Source organism: Ursus maritimus (assembly GCF_017311325.1).
Source record: "Ursus maritimus isolate PB19 chromosome X unlocalized genomic scaffold, ASM1731132v1 scaffold_X1, whole genome shotgun sequence".
In the NCBI taxonomy this organism is placed as follows: domain Eukaryota; kingdom Metazoa; phylum Chordata; class Mammalia; order Carnivora; family Ursidae; genus Ursus; species Ursus maritimus.
Window position 1 is genome coordinate 72,661,810 of NW_024423319.1, and position 21,541 is coordinate 72,683,350.

The 21,541-nt window shown below is 36.0% G+C and overlaps 1 protein-coding gene across 1 annotated transcript in view; it reads right to left on the reverse strand.

Annotated features, from left to right (window-relative positions):
• Positions 1–21,541, reverse strand: part of TEX11 (testis expressed 11) — a 265,144-nt gene that overhangs the window by 39,117 nt on the left and 204,486 nt on the right. The window contains exon 23 of the mRNA XM_008712288.2: positions 16,465–16,537. Coding sequence (XP_008710510.2) covers positions 16,465–16,537 — 73 coding nt within the window. The remainder of the gene's footprint in view (positions 1–16,464; positions 16,538–21,541) is intronic.

The window sequence follows — 21,541 nt, forward strand, 5'->3', positions numbered from 1 at the left end:
TTTTTTTTTTTTTTAAAGATTTTATTTATTTATTTGACAGAGATAGAGACAGCCAGCGAGAGAGGGAACACAAGCAGGGGGAGTGGGAGAGGAAGAAGCAGACTCATAGTGGAGGAGCCTGATGTGGGGCTCGATCCCATAACGCTGGGATCACGCCCTGAGCCGAAGGCAGCCGCTTAACCGCTGTGCCACCCAGGCGCCCCTCTAATGATAGAATTTCTGGTGCCATACCAGTATTTCATTCAGTAAATATTTATTAAGCTCTAGTATATACCAGATAGTTTAAAGAGGTAGAGATAAAGAATGAACATGACAGACAACTTTTCTGCCTACATAGAACTTAGATTCTAGTTGGGGAGAGAAATAACATATATAATATATAATGTATGTAATAATAACATATAATATCAATAAAATATATCAGTAATAATATAATAATAATATATAATATAATATCAAGTAGAGATGAGTGTTGTAAAAAAATATATAGGTTATGGGGGTAGTGATGGAAGTTGCTGTTTTAGAAGGAGTGTGGTTAGGAAAGACTGAGGTTGGGGAGTGACAATTGAACAGAGGATGTAGGGGAGCAAGCCATATGAATATCCAGGAAGAGAGTGTTCTACAGAAAAGGAATGGCAAATACAAAGGCCCAGAGGTAGGAAAGTACTAAGTATTACTGATATAGTAGGACTACAGTATAGTGAGTTGAGAGGCAGAGTGATGGGAGATGGGGCAGAGGTAACCAAGGACCAGATAATCTACGGCCTTGCAGGTCATGGTAATGACTCTGAATTTTATTTTAAGTCCAAGTAAATAGGAAGTACAAGAGGACTGACATGATCTGACTTATAATACTCTGCTGTGTGGTTACTGGATTTACACAGGGGCAAAAGTGGGAGCAGAGAGGATAGCTGAGAAGCTATTACAGTGGTCCAAATGAGAGATGAAGTAGCTTGGACAAAGGAAATACTGCTGGCCTGATTTATTGTTTGGAAAGGGCACATCATAAATCACACTACTCTCAGCTTCACCTCCCACTATATAAACCATGAATAAGAGACAACTCCAAAACTAACAATGTTCTCTTCTACACCTGGCTTTTGTTTATTCAGTTCCTACGGCTTTTAATGCCTTCTACTTCCTTTTCTAACCATTAAATCCCAATCGTTCTCCAAGAATAAGTTCAAATATTACCTTTAAGAATGGATCATTTCTTGCTCTGTGGACACACACACTTCATATTTCTATTACTGAAGTTATTTCATTTCGCTTTGTATATGTGTAATGAATTATGTTTCTTACCTCCTTTCTTCACTGTAAATTTCTTAAGGACAGAGACAACACATTTCCGTATGTTTCCATAATACTTAGTAGCACTTGGCATTTAATAAAGACTTTACAAAATGAATGTGGTAAGCTCCTTTCCTTAGGTCACTAATATAATGGCATGTCAGGGTTAATCCTTTTGTAAAAGCTAATTCCCATAGTACTAAGATTTCAGTCACTGTTTATATAGTTCTTAATTAACTTTGATTTGGAATAGATTTTTAAAAGGTTGGCATTTCCCAATTTTGCCCCAGAAGCTTATGATTCACCAGCTTTGCACTTTCCCTTAATTTGTCTGTTTATAGTTGGTAGCTTAATGATTTATTTACATTACTCACAAGCTGGGTTCATACTTTTAGGCATTATTTCATTACAAATACCCAGTCTTAGGAACTATAAACCTTTAACAACTCAGATTCATTTTTTCTAAATGTATTTTTTTCCCATCTCATTTTTTAAAAAATAAATGACTTACATTTAAACTTGGGAATTTCATCAATAAACAGAATGATCTGAAACAATCTCCCAATAATTTCTGCCCCTACCTTCCAGTTTAATTTTAAAGTTAATCAAAGTTTAATCTTAATCAACAGGTTGAGCATAAATATCAATACCACATAAGACCACGTAAGTCTCAAAGGTAATAAGATATGGTTTTTTTTATATGGGGATTCTTTATCATTTATTCTTTTAAGTTTTTATTTCAATTCCATGTAGTTAACATACTGTGTAATATTACTTTCAGGTATACAATATAGTGATTTTACATTTCAATACAACACCCAGTGCTTATCACAACAAGTGCACTCCTTAATCCCTAACACCTATTTAACCCATCCCCCCATCCACCTCCCCTCTGGTAACCATCAGTTTGTTCTCTATAGTTAAGAGTCTGTTTCTTGGTTTGCCTTTCTCTTCCTTTTTTCCCTATGCTCATTTGTTTTGTTTTTTAAATTTCACATGAGTGAAATCATACGGTATTTGTCTTTCTCTGACTGAATTATTTCACTTAGTATAATACTCTCTAGCTCCATCCATATCATTGCAAATAGCAAGATTTCATTCCTTTTTATGAATTCCTACACACACACACACACACACACACACACACACGCACACACTACTTCTTTATTCATCAGTCGATGGACCCTTGGGCTGTTTCCATAATTTGGCTATTGTAGTATTGGCTGCTAGAAACACTGGGGTGCATGTATCCCTTTGAATTTGTATTTTTGTATTCTTTGGGTAAATACCTAGTAGTGCAATTGCCGGATCCTAGGGTAGTTCTTTTTTTAACTTTGAAAAACCTCCATATTGTTTTCTAGAGTGGCTGCACCAGTTTGCATTCCTACCAACAGTGTAAGAGGGTTCCCCTTTCTCTACGTCCTCACCAACACCTTACATCAATAAACAGAATGATCTGAAACAACTTCCCAATAATTTGTTTTCTTGTGTTGTTGATTTCAGCCATTCTGACAAGTGTGAGGTGGTATCTCACTGTAGTTTTGATTTATATTTCCCTGATGATGAGTGATGATGAGCACCTTTTCATGTGTCCGTTGACCATCTGTATGGCTTCTTTGGAAAAATGTCTCTTGAGGGGTGCCTGCGTGGCTCAGTCATTAAGCGCCCGACTCTTGACGTCGGCTCAGGTCATGATCTGAGTCATGAGATGGGACACCCGCACTGGGCTCCATGCTGGGCATGGAGCTTGTTTAGATTCTCTCTCTCCCTCTCCTTCTGCCCCTCCACCCACCCTGCTCATGCGTGCGTGCTCTTTCTCTCTTAAAAAAAATAGTGGAAAATGTCTCTTCAATCTCCTGCTCATTTTTAAATCGGATTATTTGTTTTTTGGGTGTTGAGTTTGGTCAGTTCTTTATAGATTTTGGATACTAACCCTTTATCAAATATGTCATTTGCAAATATCTTCTCCCATTCCGTAGGTTGCCTTTTAGTTTTGTTGACTGCTTTCTTTGCTGTGAAGAAGTTTTTTTATTTTGACAAAGTCGTAATAGTTTATTTTTGCTTTTGTTTTCCTTGCCTCAGGAGACATATCTAGAAAGAAGTTGCTATGGCCAATGTCAAAGAGGTTACTGCCTGTGTTCCCTTCTAGGATTTTTATAGTTTCAGGTCTCACATTTAGGTCTTTAATCCATTTTGAATTTATTTTTGTGTATGGTGTAAGAAATTGGTCTAGTTTCATTCCTTTGCATGTTGCTGTGCAGTCTTCCCAACAGCATTTGTTGAAGACATGGTCTTCTTTCCACTGGATATTCTTTCCTCCTTTGTCGAAGATTAATTGACCATATAGTCGTGGGTTCATTTCTGGGTTTTCTATTCTGTTCCATTTTTGTGCCAGTACCATAGTGTCCTGATCATTACAGCTTTGTAATATAACTTAAAGTCCAGAATTGTGATTCTGGTGGTCTGCATTTCCTTTTCAAGGTTCCGGGCTATTCAGGGTCTTTTATGGTTCCATACAAATTTTAGGATTGTCTGTTCTAGTTCTAGGAAAAATGCTGGTGGTATTTTGATAGGGAATGCATTAAATGTGTACATTGCTTTGGTAATATAGACATTTTAACAATATTTGTTCTTCTAATCCATGAGCATGGAATGTCTTTCCATTTCTTTGTATCATCTTCAATTTCTTTCATCGATGTTTTACAGTTTTCACAATATAGGTCTTTCACCTCTTTGGTTAGGTTGCAGGTATCTTACTGCTTTTGATGCAACTGTAAATGGGACTGATTCCTTAATTTCTCCTTCTGCTGCTTCATTATTGGTGTATAGAAATGCAACAGATTTTTGTAGGTTGATTTTGTATTCTGCTACTTTACTGAATTTGTGTATCAGTTCTAGGAGTTTTTTGGTGGAGTCTTTCAGGTTTTCTGTATAGAGTATCATGTCATGTGTATTTTTGTTTTATTTATTAAAGTACTACATATTCACTGAAAAAGTCAAACAATACAAGAGTAAAATAAAAAGTAAATCTCCCAAACTCATTAAATCCTAACCTAAGAGATAGCAGTAGCAATTGCTGAGTTTGGTGTGTATCCTTCCAAAACTTTATATATGATATATGCATTCTTATATATGTGTATGAGTGTGTGTGTAATATATATATATTTTTCTGTTCATTCATGCATGAACCAGTATCATGAATGTGCTAGGTGCTGGATATACAAAGATAAGCAAAAACAGACACAGTATTTTTCCTCATGGAGCTTACAGTCTAGCATACGTGCATACAAATATGCATATACATGTATGTTTTAAAGATAAAAATTGAGGATCAGAAAAGACCAGTAAAAGTATAACACTCCAAAGTGAGGGGCACACCCCAAGGTGCATTTCTTTTACCTACAATAACAAAAACAGAGTTTATAGGCTCACGGAAGGAACATGTCTGGATTTGGTTTGGTTGTGAGAAGCAGAAGATAAAGGGCTGAAGAGCACACAGCTGGTCAGTGAAGCAGTGGAGAAGAATCTCTGTGTTATGAGAAGCCCCCCAGCTGCCTATATCCACTGGCTGGGAAAATGTAGAGGCTACAAAAAAATCACATACACAACAATCTTAGATCATCATAAGCTTAATTTCTGCAAGCCTAAATCATGGCCCTGGTCTCCTTTCCACACGAATCTCCTGCAAATAGTTGTAAAAAAAGTACCTCAATTAAAGGTAAGTTACCACAACTCAACAGCAAAAACTAATAACCCAATTTAAAAACGGGCTAAAGACGTGAATAGATATTTCCCCAAAGAAGACATACAAATGGCCAACAGGTGTATTCAAAGATGCTCAACATCACTAATCATCACATAAATGCAAATCAAAACCACAATGAGGGGTGCCTGGCTGGCTCAGTCAGTAGAACATATGACTCTTGATCTTGGGGTTGAGCGTTCAAGCCCCATGTTGGGTATAGAGATTACTTAAAATCTAAAAAAGAAAAACCACAATGAGGTATCACTTACACCTGTCAGGATGGCTGTTATATATACTTAAAAAAAGACAACAACTGTTGGTGAAGATGTGGAGAAATTGGTACCCTTGTACGTTGTTGGTTGGAATTCAAAATGGTACAGCCACTATAGAAAACAGTAGAGAGGTTCCTCAAAAAGTTAAAAATAGAACTACCATATGATCCCGCAATCCCACTTCTAGTATTTATCCGAAATAATTCAAGTCAGGATCTTGAAGAGATAGCCAAGATATGACAACAATGTAAATATCCATTGAGGGACGAATAAAGAAAATGTGGTATGTACATGTAACAGAATACTATTCAGCCTTTAAAAGGAAGAAAATTCTTCAATATGTGACAATATGGATGAACTTCAAGGACATTACATTAAGTAAAATAAGCCAGTCAGGGAAGGACAAATACTGTATGATTCCACTTATATGAGATAACTAAAAGAGTCAAATTCATAGAATCAAAGAGTGGAATGGTGGTTGCCAGGAGCTGGGGGCAAGAAAAATGAAGAAATGTTAGTCAATAGGCATAAAGTTACAGCTAAACAAGATGAGTACATTCTAGAGATCTGCTGTACAACCTGGTACCTGTGGTAAACAACAGTATACCATACACTTAATGCTTTGTTAAGAGGATAGATCTCATGCTAAGTGTTCCTAGCACGACAAAATAAAACTTCAAAAAAGATGTAAGAAATAACAGTATAAGATACTACTTAAAAATGAAATGAGAGGAATAGGAAAAAAGAACGGTAGGAGAAGTCTTAGCAGAGACCTATTGTTATAAAGCAGAATAAAATCATGACCAAGTATGTCACCTGAATTTCAAAATATTAATTAAGGAATCATGTCCATAAAATAAGAATATAAAGCAGGGATTTAAGAGCTCAAGAATGGCTGGTAGATAAAAGAAAATGAAATATGAGCCATTTTAGAAATAAAGAAGGAAATGAGAAGAAAAAAATAAAACCATCACAGAAATAAGGGTAAAACTGAAAGCAGCAAAAGACAGAAGTGACATTGATGAATAATCAGTAAGAACATAGAAAACAAGAGAAAAACAAGCAAAATGAAATGAAAATTGAAATTGTTCTAAAATCTTCAGGCTCCCTCATCAATTAATGAGTTAAAAAAAATTTTTGACACATGTTCATTTTATATTTGTATGACAGTCATGGTTATATCTTTAAAAAATTATTGACCAAAATGCTTAATGGATACAAAACCAGGTAAATTATGTTGTAAAACTCATGGACTACTTCAACTCATCTTCTCTTGGCTCCCAGATTGAATTTCAAGTGCCAACAAAACTTTGATGAATATTTTTTTTCTTTTCTATTGAGTTTATGTTTCATTTTGTTTCTGGTTTGTGTACAGCCAATGTCATTCCCCGCCCTGGTACCAGCAATGAATGGGAATATGGTTTGGCTATTTGTTGAGTAAACGGATTAATGGATTATGTCTCTGGGTAAGAAACAACAGACAATTTAATTTGTTAGTCTTTTTTGTTATTCTTTTTGCCCATTCTGAGCTCAGATTAAACAATTATTTCATGCCTGCTGGGAGGGAGACCAGCCCTCTGATATCTATCTAGACTGGTGAGTTTCTGTGTTTACTCTTGACCTGTAGCTGAAGTTGTAGCTCTGAATCCATAAGCTCCCTATGTCTGTGTCTATGTGTCAATAATCGAGATAGGCCTTGACCTCATCATGTGAGTGTGAAATATTTCCCCATCTCTGGCTGGTCTCCACAAATTTGATGATAAAGTCTTCTATGTTCAAGGAACTCTGTTCTGGTTTATAGACATAAGTAAGCACTTATATAAAATATTCTTAAAGTTCTCACAAAAAGAAAATTAAACTAATATTTTAAAATGTGCTAAACCAGAGTGTTCTTATAAAAAAATTCTGCCAACTCAGAAACATTTTAAGATTCCAAAGTTAAGGTAAATCTTGGCAAGCGAGATTAGTTTAATAATTTCGGTTTAAAAGAAAGAGCTAGGTCTTTTTTATGGTTTATTTTTATAAAGTATAAAACAAGCATACATTTAATTTTACTGGGGTCTCTTTTTCCTAAATGTATACAGGTTTAGTGATTAATATTACATAGTTCTTATACATAACATTTAAGATGATAAAAAATGTAAAGTGTATTCAACTAAAATTGAATCACTGTTCTGACAAACTTAATTTCAGCTGTACTTATGGGCTGTAGTATATTAGGTTTAAAATAGTTTCCAAGACATTTAGTTAACTTAAAATGCTGGACTACTATTAAATTGAGTCAATTAATAAATAATTACTGGATAAAAAGATAAATTTTAATTAAAATCAAATACTTAAATATTGATTACAAAGCACAGATTTTAGTTTTATACTATTGCTTCTTATTTTTATATGCTATAGAAAGATGGTATCTTTGAGTCATGTTACTGAATGTGTTCATTTTTCCTTTTTAAAAGGATGGGTGTGGCCACAGAGAACAATGCTATAAATGCTCATGAATCCTGCTAATTTGCTATAGTGCTTATAAGAGATGGTTCTCAACTGCACCCCTCTGAATTTTCTTTTTGAAATAAAAATTATTTTGGTTAAAATAACAATTAAAATAAGTGGTTGACATATTATGAGCAATAGTAACAAAGGAACAGTGAACAGTGTTTTTGTTTTTAAAGGACAATGCAGTTTATTCCTAAAGCAATGGTTCTCAAGCTTCTGTTCTCAGAACCCCTTTGCACTCTGAAAAAAATTAAGAACTTCCAAAGAGATTTTGAGAAATTCTTTTTTTTAAAAAAAAGATTTTATTTATTTGAGAGAGAGAGCACGCATGTGCACAAGTCTGTGGGGGGAGGGGCAGAGGAAGAGGGAGAAGCAGACTCCCTGCTGAGCAGGGAGCCCACCACATGGCTCAGTCCCAGGACCCCAAGATCACGACCTGAGCTGAAGGCACCCAGGTGCCCCCCCAAAGAGATTTTTCAAATGCAGATTGTATCTATCAATAACTGCCATATTATAAATCAGAACATAAAATTTAAGTATATTTACTGACTGAACTTATTTGAGACAAAATCACTGAATGCTAATGTCAATTTTCAAAAAAATTATATTTAAAAAATCAACGAGAAGACTGGGAAAATTTTCGAAAAGCTCTTTAATCTGACCTAATAGAAATAGCTACATTCTCATATCCACTTCTGTATTCCATCTATTACAATATCACATATCACATAGCTTCTGGAAAACGACATGTCTTAGTGTTACGAAAATAGTTTTGACCTGGCAGATCACCAAAAAGTTTGTCAGTTTGTTTCAGAATATAAAAGAGCATATAATGAAGGACTGATTTGAAAGTAAATTTTATTTGACCTGGTTTAAATCTGAGTCTGAGATAAAGCTCTATAATGTATTTAAATGTAGCAAAATTATCTTGATTTTGATGGGCTTGCTTGCTTGGTTTACTGATTAATGTCTTCACTTACAATAAGAAGGGTTATTCTTTATTCTCTATGTAATCTGCCTAGATAGCAGATTCTGTGTTTTACCAGAATAATTTTCTGATCTTTATGTTGTGTTTATTACGTCTTTATTCTTGATCATTTAATGGCAAACAAAGTACAAAGTTTCCTCATTTATCAAAGAGCTAAAGTTCTTTAAAACTCTGTTACCTCCTATGCTTCTTTTTAAAATGTTTTGATGTCATTTTGCTTAGGTAGGTAATCAAGTGTTGTTTCTGAGGCATCCATGATCCTATCTTAATCAAGTACCCAAATCATCTCTAACAACTCTTGATTTTGTCTTCCAAAAAGTCATATCCCTGTTATAAAAGATAAAAGTTTTTATAAATGTTCAGGATGTCTTTTAACCTAAAACTATCTTTGAGATTTCTAAAAGGGACCCTGGAAAAGTGCAAAAATTTATTCTTTCTCCCCATAAAGAGAGAAATGTGAGAATTAGGTTCATTTGATGGGTTACTATTGTTGAAGAGTTGCATGAGAAGAGTTGCAAAACTGAAGAGATGCTTAGCCTTCCTTATATTAAATTCTTAGAAGTAAAAAATTATTAACATAAAATTTTCAGAAATTGTATACCTTCTGAGCAGTTCCTGAAGATTACTGACTATCTTGAGAGTAAAACTTCAAGAGAAACACTAATCATAACTCTTATACATTTTTTTTCAAAAATGGACGGAATATCAAGAGAAAGGATCAACAAGGAAATAGATGTGAACAACACTATAAACCAAGTAGGCCGAACAGGCATATAGAGAATACTCTACCCAACAACAGCACAAATCACATTCTTCTCAAGTGCTCATGGAATATCCTGCAGTATAGAACATATAGCTGGCTGCAAAACAAGTCTCAATAAATTTAATAAGACTGAAATCATATAAAGTATATTCTCTGACCACAATAGAACAAAGCTAGAAATCTGTAACAGAGAAAAAAGTGGAAAATTCATAAATATGTGGAAATTAAACAACATACTCTTAAATAATCAATAGGCCAAAGAAAAACATCACAAGAGAAATACGAAAATACGCAGAAATTAATAAAAACAAAGACACAACATACCAAAATTTACGGGACGCAGGGAAGGCAGTATTCAGAAGGAAATCTATAGCTGTAAAGGCCTACATTTAAAATAAAGATTTGAAAGCAACAAACTAACTTTAAACCTTGAGTAACTAGAAGAAGAGCAAGCTAAACCCAAACTTACCAGAAAGAAGGAAATAATAAAGAACAGATAAAAATGAAACAAAAAATAGAAAAAAATTGAATCAATGAAATAAAAAATCAGAATCTTTTCATGATAAAGAAAAAAACTACTCAGAAAACTAGGAATAGAAGGGAATATATTCAGCCTAATAGAGAACATTTACAAAAAACACAGGTATCACAGTCAATTGTGAAAGACTGAGGCTTTCTCCTTAGGATTAGAAACAAAAGAATGCCTGCTTTCACTGCTGCTATTCAACACCATACTGGATTTTCTAGTGAGAGAAAGTAGGAAAAGGAAAAAAAAAAGAACAAAAGAAATAAAAGGCATCCACATTAGAAAGGAAGAAGCAGACCTATCACTGTTCACAGATGACATGATCCTATATATGTGTAGAAGATCCCAATGAATCCACAAGAAAAAAAAAGGGGCAAGAAAGTGGCAGGGTACAAGATCAACAGGCAAAAATCACTTGTGTTACTCAAACCCAAGGTGAGTGTTATTGGAACCTCCGGTGTACAGCTGGTTGGTCAGAAGCCCAGGTGACAACCTGGGCTTGCGACTGATGTCTGAAATGGCTGGGTCAGTCTTGTGGGACTATACCCATAAACTGTGGAACCTAAGGCCATCTCTGGGTAGATAGTGTCAGAATTGAATTGTAGAACACCCAGCTGATGTTACAGAGAATTAGTTGTTGTGGGGAGAAAACCTCCACACATTTGGTAACCGGAAGTATCAGAAGTGAAGTGTTCTCTGTGAAGGTAAAGAAGACACACAGGAAAGAAAGATACAGGAGGAAAAAAGAACTTCAGGTTTTTCTTCTTTAGGTTTAATACAATGCAACGATGAAAAGACAAACAACCCAAATAAGTGGGCAAAGGATGTGACAGAAAGTGTTTGTTTTCCAAAAAAGATATATCAATGGCCAATAAACACATGAAAAGTCATTTCACATCATTACTCATTAGAGAAATGCAAATAAAACCACAACGAGATACCACTTCATACTCAATAGAATGGCTGTAATCCAGAAGACATAATAGTAAAGTGGTGGCAAGGAGGTAAAGAAATCAGAAATCTCATTCAGTGCTTGTGGGAATGAGAATGGTGAGGCTGCTGTGGAAAACAGCTTGGCAGTTCGGCAAAAAGTTAAACATTAATAATGTCCTATGACCCAGCAATTCCACTTCTAGATATAGACCCAAAACATTGAAAGCAGGGACTCAAGTAGATACTTGTGCACCAGTGTTCACACCATTATTCACAGTAGCCAAAGCTGAAAACAACCCAAGTGTCCGTCAACAGATGAATAAACAAAATGTGGTATATCCATATAATGGAATCTTTTCAGCCATAAAAAAGAATGCAAGTACTGATTTGTCACAACATGGGTGAACTTTAAAAACATTATGCTAAGTGAAATACTCCAGTGACGAAAGGACAAATATTATATGATTCCACTTATATCTAGACAGTACCATTAGAAGTTACCAGGGGCTGGGAGAAATGGGGTACAGAATTATTTCTTAATGGGTACAGGGTTTGTTAGGGGTGATGAAAAAGTTTTGGAAATAGGTAGTAGTGAAAGTTTCACAACATTGTGAATGTAATTAATGCCACTGAACCATACACATAAAATGGCTAAAATGGCAAATTTTATGTGTGTGTGTGTGTGTGTGTGTGTGTGTGTGTGTGTATATAACACCACAGTTAAAAACTGTTATGACATAGTTATATACTGTACCCCAACAGAGAATTTTACCTTCCTTCCATTCTGGTATTATTGGTTACCTTACTAAATTAACGCCATTCAATCTCTGTAATGTACAGACAGTTTTTGTTTTACTCTGATGTTTGCCTGAAGACTATGCTACAAGTGACAGGCAAGAGTTTGCATATTTAACAAAGAAGGACAGTCTCAGAGCCTCACAGAAAAGGACTATACCAGGTACTTCAAACTGCTGACATGTCAGAAGAGACTCTTGATTATAGGTTTCTGAGCTGACAAGGCATAGACAATTTTGAGACCATACCAGTGCACTTAATGAGGATTTCCAGGGTTTTTTTCTAGTCTAAAAGCATACAATTTTATAAAAGCAGACTACTGACCCAAGATCCAGCAGAACATCAATTACCTAAGACTGAATAAATTGATGAGGGAAATTTTATTGTGGTTATGTATTTGGAATATCATTGGTGTGGTTTTAATGTTCCATTTTCTGAATATATGAGAAAATCCTCTTTCTTTATAAATTATTTGTAACTCAAAACAATTTAGCAGATACCGCTTCTGTAAACTGAATTAAAATATTTTAAAATAATATGGTTCTCATTCACCTCTTCCCTCTTAGCCCTCCTTCTGAATTCAGAAACTTTTATCAAGTCTCCCTACTTTTCATTGCAATATAGTTATTTGCATTAGTTATATAAAAATCTGTCCTTTTTTCTCCTTTTAAATAATAGTTTATTAGTTTATATGTTTTTACATTTTTTATCATGGTTACAGAGACTTGACAGGAGATTAGGTTTAAGCTTGAATACTCCAGATTTTTACACAAGAGGATTGAAAGACAAATACCATATGATTTTACTCATATGTAGAATTTAAGAAACAAAACACCCAAGAAAAGGGAAAAAAATAAGAGAGAGGTAAAGCAAGAAACAGACTCAATTATAGAGAACTATCTGATGATTATGAGAGGGGAGAGTAGTAGGGTGATGGGTTAAATACATGATAGGTTATTAAAGAGTGCACATGTCATGATGAAAACAGACTGATGTATGGAACTGCTGAATTACTATATTGTACATCTGAAACTAGTACAGCAGTGTATGTTAACTACCTGGAATTAAAATAAAAACTTAAATTAAAAAAATAAGAAATGTACTCGCGATCTGCTATTCCGTTTAACCTTATATACTACAGCATCAAAACCTAAAAACCAATTGTTGTCCTTTTCTTAAAACCAAGATATAAGTGGACAAATTGATTGTACAACCAAGGCCTTACATGGAGTATCATACTTGCGAATGACAGCCATTTAATCAGGTATGATAAGATAATCTCAATATATAAGGTTGATCTTACCTCAACTTTATGGAGCACATGCCTACAAAATCCCCTCAAGGAATTATCCTGGTACCTGATTTACAGGGTCCCAGTATAAAGGTGGTAGGGAGTTCACTTTCCAAGAGGTCAGGAAACTTCAGTAAATTTCAGGGACCTTGAGAAAAGATGACTTTCATCTAAATTACAGGTGCTACAGGTGAAATCTGGTAAAGAGGGTTTCTTCGCTCTGGTATCCTAGCTTCAGAATAGCAAAAGATAACAAAACACACACACAATTCAATTTGCATATACTTGTAAATTCACCTCCTAATTGCCTGTGTGTGTCGTCTTTAATTCTCCTTTGAACCACCTGTAACATCTCAGTGGTTCCTTTATTAATTAATGAGTTAAATAAAATCTTTGACAAGTGTTTAAAAAAATAAAAATGGAAATTAAAACTCTAAGAGAGAAAATGATACATTTGGAAGACAGGCAAAGGAGACCCAAACATACGAAGTTCCCAAGGAAGAAAACTGAAATAATGAAATAAAAACAATTGTTCAAAAACAGTTCTCTGATTTATTTCATTTACCATAATGCCCTCTAGGTTCATTCATGCCATTGTAAGTGGCAGGATTTCCTTCTTTTTTAAGGCTGAATGTTTCATTGTATATACATATTGACATATTTTCTTCATCTATTCATCTTTTGATGAACACTTATGACTATTTCCTTGTCTTGCCAATTGTGAATAATGTTGCAATGAATATGGGGGTGCAGATATCTCTTTGAGTTAGTGATTTCATTTCCTTTGGATATATACCCAGAAGTAAAATTTCTAGACCATTCTATTTTTAATTTTTTGAGGAACCTCCATAACCCTTTTCCATAGTGGCTGTATCAATTATACATTCCCACCAATGTGCACAAGGGTTCTCTTTTCTCCACATCCTCTTCAGCACTTTTATCTCTTATCCTTTTGATAATAGGCATTCTTTTAAAGAAGTTTTAGGTTCACAGCAAAATTGGGTGGAGAATACAAAGTTCCCACATATACCAAACCCACCCCCCTCGAAGAACATCCCTCACTACTGAACATTCCGTGCCATAGTGCTACATTTGTTACAATCAATGAACCTGCAGGGACACATCATTTTCACCCAAAGTCCATAGTTATATTAGGGTTCACTCCTGATGTATGTTTTATGGGTTTTGACAAGTGTATAATGACAGGTATCTACCACTGTAGTATCATACAGAATAGTTTCACTGCCCTAAAAATTCTCTATGTTCTGTTTATTCATCCTTTCCTCCCCAACTAACCTCTGTCAACTAGTGATCCTTTTATTTTCTCCACAGTTTTGACTTTTCTGGAATATCATATAGTTGGAATCATGTGGTATGTAGCCTTTTCAGATTGGCTTCTTTCACTTAATAATATGCATTTAAGATTCCTCCATGGGGCACCTGGGTGGCTCAGTCGGTTAAGTGGCTGACTCTTGATTTCAGCTCAGGTCATGATTTTAGGGTCCTAATTCCAGCCCCACACTGGGCTCCATGCTCAGCAGGGAGTCTGCTTCAGGATTTTCTCTCTCCCTCTGCCCCTCCCCCCACTCTTTCCCTCTCTGTCTCAAATAAATAAATATTTTTTTTAAAAAGACTCCTCCATGACTTTCCATGGCTTAATAGCTCATTTCTTCTTATCTCTGATTAATATTTCATTGTTTGGACATACCACAGTTTATTTATCCATTCACCTCCTGAAGGATATCTTGGCTGATTGCAAGTTCAAGCAATTATGAATAAAGCTTCTATAAACATACATGTGCAGGTCTTTGAGTGGACATAAGTTTCCAATTTATTTGGATAAATACCAAAAAGTACAGTTGTTGGAATGTAGAGTAAGAGTTTTATAAGAAAGTATCAGATTGTCTTCCAAGTGTCTATGCCACTTTGCATTTCTGCCAGCAATGAGCAAGAGTTTCCTATTGCTCCACATACTCGCTAGCATTTGGTAGTGTCAGTGTTTTAGATTTTTGCGATTCTAATACAAATGTAGTAATATCTCATTGTTTTAATTTTCAATTCTATAATGATATATAGACAGAGATACAGATATAGAAATATATAGATATATATACGTAGTCCAGCTATGTTCCTAGAACGAAGAAACTGATTTTTCAGTGGACAGCATTCTGACATACTTTTTAAATAAAAGTCATTGAAGCTATGAATTTTCCTCTGAGAACTGCTTTAGCACTTTAGATTCTGTTACAAAGTATTTTCAAGATCATTATTTTCTAGGTATTTTGTAGTTCCTGTGTTTTAAAATGTCCAAGTGGTCAAGGGTTTTGTCCTGACTCCAACAATTTCTTGTTTTATTGCATTGTGATCAGATAACATTGTTTTATTTCTATGTCTTAGAATTTATTCAGGTTTTCCTTTTCAGGCTATAGTGTATATTTCTATTAAATCCTCTATAAATATTATTTAAGTATTCTCTATCCTTTCTTTTTGTCTTTATCCCTTTAAATGGTTATCATAGATTGAGAAAGGTGAATTAAATTTTATGTTTATGTTCTTCCTTATAATTCTGATAGTTCAATATCAAAATCCATCAAAGATATCACATATACACAAAAGGAAAAAAAACAAACCAATAATTGCTAAATTTTAGGAAACCACATTCATCAACAATTATAATAACACACCATGATCAAGTAGGGTTTATTCCAGAAATGCAACAATGACTTAATTTTGGAAATCTATTACTTTAATTCAATATATTAATACTTCAAAAGAGAATAACCATATGGTTATCTCTACAGAAGCTGAAAAGGCATGTAATTCAATTCAATATTGATTTTTAAAATTCTAACTAAAATAGGAACAGATGGACAAAACATAAAAAAGTGCCTTAATTTAAAAGCCAATACCATCCTTAATGAAAAAACAGTAGCAAGTTACTATATTACTTTAAAAGGTTTACTACTATTTTGATTATTTCATAATAAAATATTAACAGTTATCTGGTATGATTATGGTTTGGAAGGCTCTGTGGCCTACATTTACCCAGAATTAGAGCTTGATTAAATGAGACATGAAATGTAGTGACCTAAGGGTAATAATGTCATGTTGAACAATAACGATCCTATTTTTATACTCAATACTATACTTCCATAAAAAACAAAGTAAAAATTATTTTTACTGCAAGCAGTGTGTCAGAGAGTCAAAGTACAGACATATAGTAGGGAAAAAATTAGTCCTTATACAATCATTTGACTGGTTATCAAATACTGAAGTGGCACAAATTTCTGGTGATAAAGACTGGGTTATTCAGACTTGAAACACCTTTTATAACTGTGTTACCAAACTCCCAGTTCCCACCGTACCTGTTTCTTTCAGGAGATTCCAGATTTCTCTGCATTTATGGATCTGCTCAAGTGCACGATTCAGTAACTTGGTCTATTTGGCAACAATGCAATAAGAAAATCAGCCTCAGTCAGACAAAACTTTAAGCAAATTAAAATATAATATTCATTAAAAGCCATTAAAAATAAAATGATAGAAAAATTACAGTTTAAACTGAACATTTTATAATTTATATAAAAATATTAACCTCTAATTGTATTTTTCTTTTTTTAAGTTTTTATTTATTTCTTTGAGACAGAGAGAGAGAGAGAGAGAGAAAGCACAAGCAGGGGGGAGTGGCAGAGGGAGAAAGAGAAGCAGACTCCCCACTGAGCAGGGAGCCCAATGTGGGACTCGATCCCAGGACCCTGGGATCATGACCTGAGCCAAAGGCAGACGCTTAATCAAATGAGCCACCCAGGTTCCCCTATTTGTATTTTTCTTAATGTCCCAGAAAATGAGGATTAAATAGAAAATCTTGAGCACCATCAATTTTAATACTCCAGGACAGAAGAGTAGCACTTCTAGAATGGTGGTATGAGGAGTTCCATGGACCCTCTCCCTAGCAAAACAACCATAATTGGTGAAATTATAAAACACAACATGTAAAGTCTTAGGAAATTGCCCAAAGGGCAAAAAGAAAATGGAAAACCATCTATTCCAGGAAATCTACTAAGTCTCAGTAAGACAGTAAACACCCATGATAGTTGAACCCTGATCTGCTCAGTGTGAGTGCTACTGTAGGTGGGTGTGACCAAGAAGACGGGGCTCCCTCTATTCTCAGCTTCTAGGCTAGGGATTTCCAGAAGGGCCATGCTGCCAGCACTTCTCATCCTCCTCCCCCAGGTCTGTATTATAGGAACTCTATTATAAAAAGCACAAATGAGAGGCCTGGAGCTCTCTTCCTCTACCCAGTCCCTATAACCAGGCAGGGAAAATTACAATTATTGGGGCTCCATTGCCCTCACTGCAGCTTGCTTCTAGGACAGAGTTTCCATGCTGGGAGAGGCAAGCTCAGAATGCCAGGGACTATGATTCCTGCCCAGCCCCTTACTCATAGAGCTGGACTGTCACTCTGATAGAAATGTGCCACATCCCCACCTCCAGTTCGAAAACAGTGGTACAGAACTTCTTCTCAGGAGAAGCAGCAGCAGCTCATTAGAAGAGTGAGCTCTGTATCTCTGCCTAAGAAGACTGACTTTAATTGGAACACAGCTTGAGGAAGTTCAAGTCTAAGGCTACTACAAAAAAAATGGAGATTCTGGAGTTGAGTACTTAAAAAGAGGCTGATAGCTCAATGATATCAACATGCAAAACACAAAACCAGCCAGAAGTTTACAGAGGGAACCAGGGTAAGAGGAAAGTAAGATCCTTACCACTTTTCAAAGGGGCCTCACATTAATTGTATCACACTGTGGAACAATTTATGCCAAAAAGCATTTTTAAGCACACACATGGACATGCAAATGCACACACACACACTCACCCCCCCCCCACACACAAAGCAACCACCGTAGTAATTAGTCCAGATTAACATCTGGGTTAATATCAACAAGAGACCATTCAGAAGGGATATCAAGGAAAGAGAAATTATAAAAACCACCCTGCTAAACCACTTCGTAGAGGAGGGGCCAGGGTGACTCCACAGGCAAAGACCATGACCTCTAAGGAGTGATATCAGAAGCTGTACACTTCTGTACAACCGAGGGAAACAGACTTTATGGAACTAACCCAGCCAAGTCACTAAACCAATAAACAAGCAAGTATTAACAACAACAAACCACAGGGGGGAATGAGTATTCAAAGATGCTTCAATATATTATCTAAAATGTCCAGTTTTCAACAGAAAATTGTGAGATATGCAAAGAAATGGTAATGTATGACCCAAATGCAGGAAAAAAGCAGGCAATAGGAATTGACTGAAAAGGTCCAGATGCTGAACTTAGCAGACAAAGATTTGAAAGCAGCTATTTTAAACATGTTCAAACAACAAAAGGAAATGACGCTTTAACAAAGGTTTGATGACAATGTCTCAGGAAATATAGAATCTCAATAAAGAAGGCAGTGGATAACATATTCAATATGATGAAAGAAAATAACAGTTAACCAACAGTCTAATATCCAGCAAAACTATCTTTCAGAACTGAAAACAAAAAACAAAAAAATTCCCATATAAACAATGCTGATAGAATTTACTGCTAGCAGAACCATTTTATAAAAATGCTAAGAGAAGTTCTTCAGGCAGAAAACAAATGACACCAGATAATAATTTGAATCCAAATGAAAAAAAGTACACTGGTAAAAGCAATTATGTAATAATTATATAATTATCAATATATATTTCTTCTTTCTTTTCTCAACTGTTTTAAAAAGCAATTGTATAAAACCATTGTTTTTTATACCTAACAGATATCCACAGACCATTCCACCAACCCAAGAAGCACAGAAATTCTTCGCAAGTACACATGGCACTTTCTCCAGGATAGGCTGCAACAAAAACTTCAAATATTCTTTAAAAAAAAAAACTTCAAATAAAGTTAAAATAACATGAAATCACACAAACTATGTACCCTGACCATAGTGGAATAAGCTTAGAAGTCAATAAGATAATAAAGTTTGGGAAATTCACAAATATGTGGATATTAAATAAGAGATCACTAAATAATGGGTCAAAGAAGAAATTACAATGAAAATTAAAAAATAACTTGAGATGAATGAAAAGAAAACACAACATACCAAAACTTATGGGATGCTGCTCAAGCAGTATGCTGTATGATCTGAATGTATACTCCTCAAGCAATTCATATGTTGAAATCTTAAACCTCAAAGGTACGGGTATTAGTAGGTGGGGCCTTAGGAGGTGCTAAGTCACAAAGGTAGAGCCCTCCTGAACGGGATCTGTGCCTTTTATAAGAGGCTTTAGAGAGATCCTTAGCCCTTCCCACCATGTGAAGACACAGTAAGAAGGTGCAAACTATGAACCAGGAAGAGGGCCCTCACCAGAGAACACGACCATGCTAGTACCTTGATCTTGGACTTCTAGCCTCAAGAACTGTGAGAAATAAATTTCTGTTGTTTATAAGCTTTCCAGTCTGTGGTGTTTTAGTTATAGCAGCCTGAACAGACTAAGACAGAAAACTGGCACTGAGAGTGGGGTGCTTCTGTAACAAATACCTGAAAATATGGAAGCAGTTTTGGAACTGTGTAATGGGTAGAAGCTGGAAGAGTTGGAGGTGTGCACTAAAAAATATATACATTGCAGTGAATGAATGGTTAAGAGCAATTCTCATATTTGAAAGAGGACTTCAGCTACCTCCATTTTTTTTTTTTTATCTCTGTCTGTACTTTCTAATTGATGAAGCTCTTCTTTTTGGCTTATCTCTTAACTCAGGCAAAAGACCCTTTGGGCAAAGCATCCTGTGATGGGAACCAAACTACCCTCTCAAGCAATAAGGATTGCCCCTCAGCCATCAAGACCCCCTGTGACTGACCCCAAGACAGTGACTGTACCTTCATGTACCTACTGACCTTTGACCCACGTTTTCCCTGTATAAATCTAGAATTATTTTTAGCACTTCGGTGATAGTCTTTGAGACACCAGTCTGCTGTCTTCCCGCTGTTGGACTCACTGAAATAAATTCCTTCCTTGTTTCACCACCAATCACCTCTCTGCCTTTGGATCTTGTCAGCGGCGAATGGCCAAACCTGGTCTGTCTGGGACCCCCAGAGCCACGTGCTCTTGCACCCCTGTGCCCCACGGTTACATGAGGACCAAGAAAGAGAAGAGAAGAGCTGCAGAAACTAATCTTCTTAGAGAATAGTTTGAGAATACTGTGAAGAGATTGTTGGTAGAAATATGGACATTGAAAGTCATTCTGACGAGGAATGAGGAACAACGGAAATTGGAGGAAAGGCCATCTGTGTTATAAAATAGCAAAGAGCTTCTATGTTTATGTCCCAGTGTTTTATAGAAGGTAATACTTTTGACTGGTGAAATTGGATATTTGGCTAAAGAAATTTCTAAGCATGGTGACTAACATAATATAATAAAAAATTATTATTAAAAAAAAGAAAAGAAATTTCTAAGCAAAGTGCTGAAAAAATGGCCTGGTTTCTCCTGAATGCTTACAGTAAAATATAAGAAGAGAGAAATGATTTAAAGGTGGAAATGCTAATCAAAAAGGAAGCACAGGGGTGCCTGGGTGGCTCAGTCAATTAAGCATCTGTCTTCTGCTCAGGTCAATCCCGGAGTCCTGGGATCGAGCCCTGCATCAAGCCCCACATCGGACTCCCTGCTCCATGGGGATTCTGCTTCTCCCTCTCCCTTTGCCCCCCACCCCCCTCCCCCGCTGTTTCTAGCCCTTCTCACACGCTCAAATAAATAAATAAAATCTTTTTTTAAAAAAAGGAAGCACAATTTAAAAATTTGGAAAATTTTCAGCCTATCAATATTGAAAGAAATAAGAAAGCTAGCTTAACACAGAACACTAAGGGTATGGCTGAATTTGATAAGGAGAATGCTATAGCTCAACCATCTCAATAGAAGCTAGGAGCTATTCACATCAAGACAATGGGGAGACTGGTCAGCCATTTAAACGGAAGTTAGTATCTACTGTCCAAAACAACGGAAGAATGACCTGGGGCAGTTCAGAGTTCTTGAGGCTGGCCCTAAAATGGCCTAACAACACAGGCCCTAGAGTGCAAGGGCCTAGGAGCCACAGCTGCCCAGTGCCATCGCACCTCCCTGGCTCCCCTTCTCAAATTCTGGTGCCATGTTAAACAGCCACTCCAAGTGCAGTGCAGGCTGTTAGAGCTGCCCCTCCGGACGGCACAGGTTACAAACTCTGGGAAGTCATCAGCTTGGTGTCCTCATGGTGTGTACAGTGCAAGAGCTGGAAGCATAGTGGCTTCCACCTAGATTTCAAAAGATGCCTGAGGAACCTCTGAAGCCCAGACAAAGAACCTCTGTGGGGGTGGGGCTACTGCAGGAGGTCCCCATTAGAAGCAACACCCAGTGGAGCTTTCCACCCCAAGGCAGCACAGCTACTGTGAGGGACT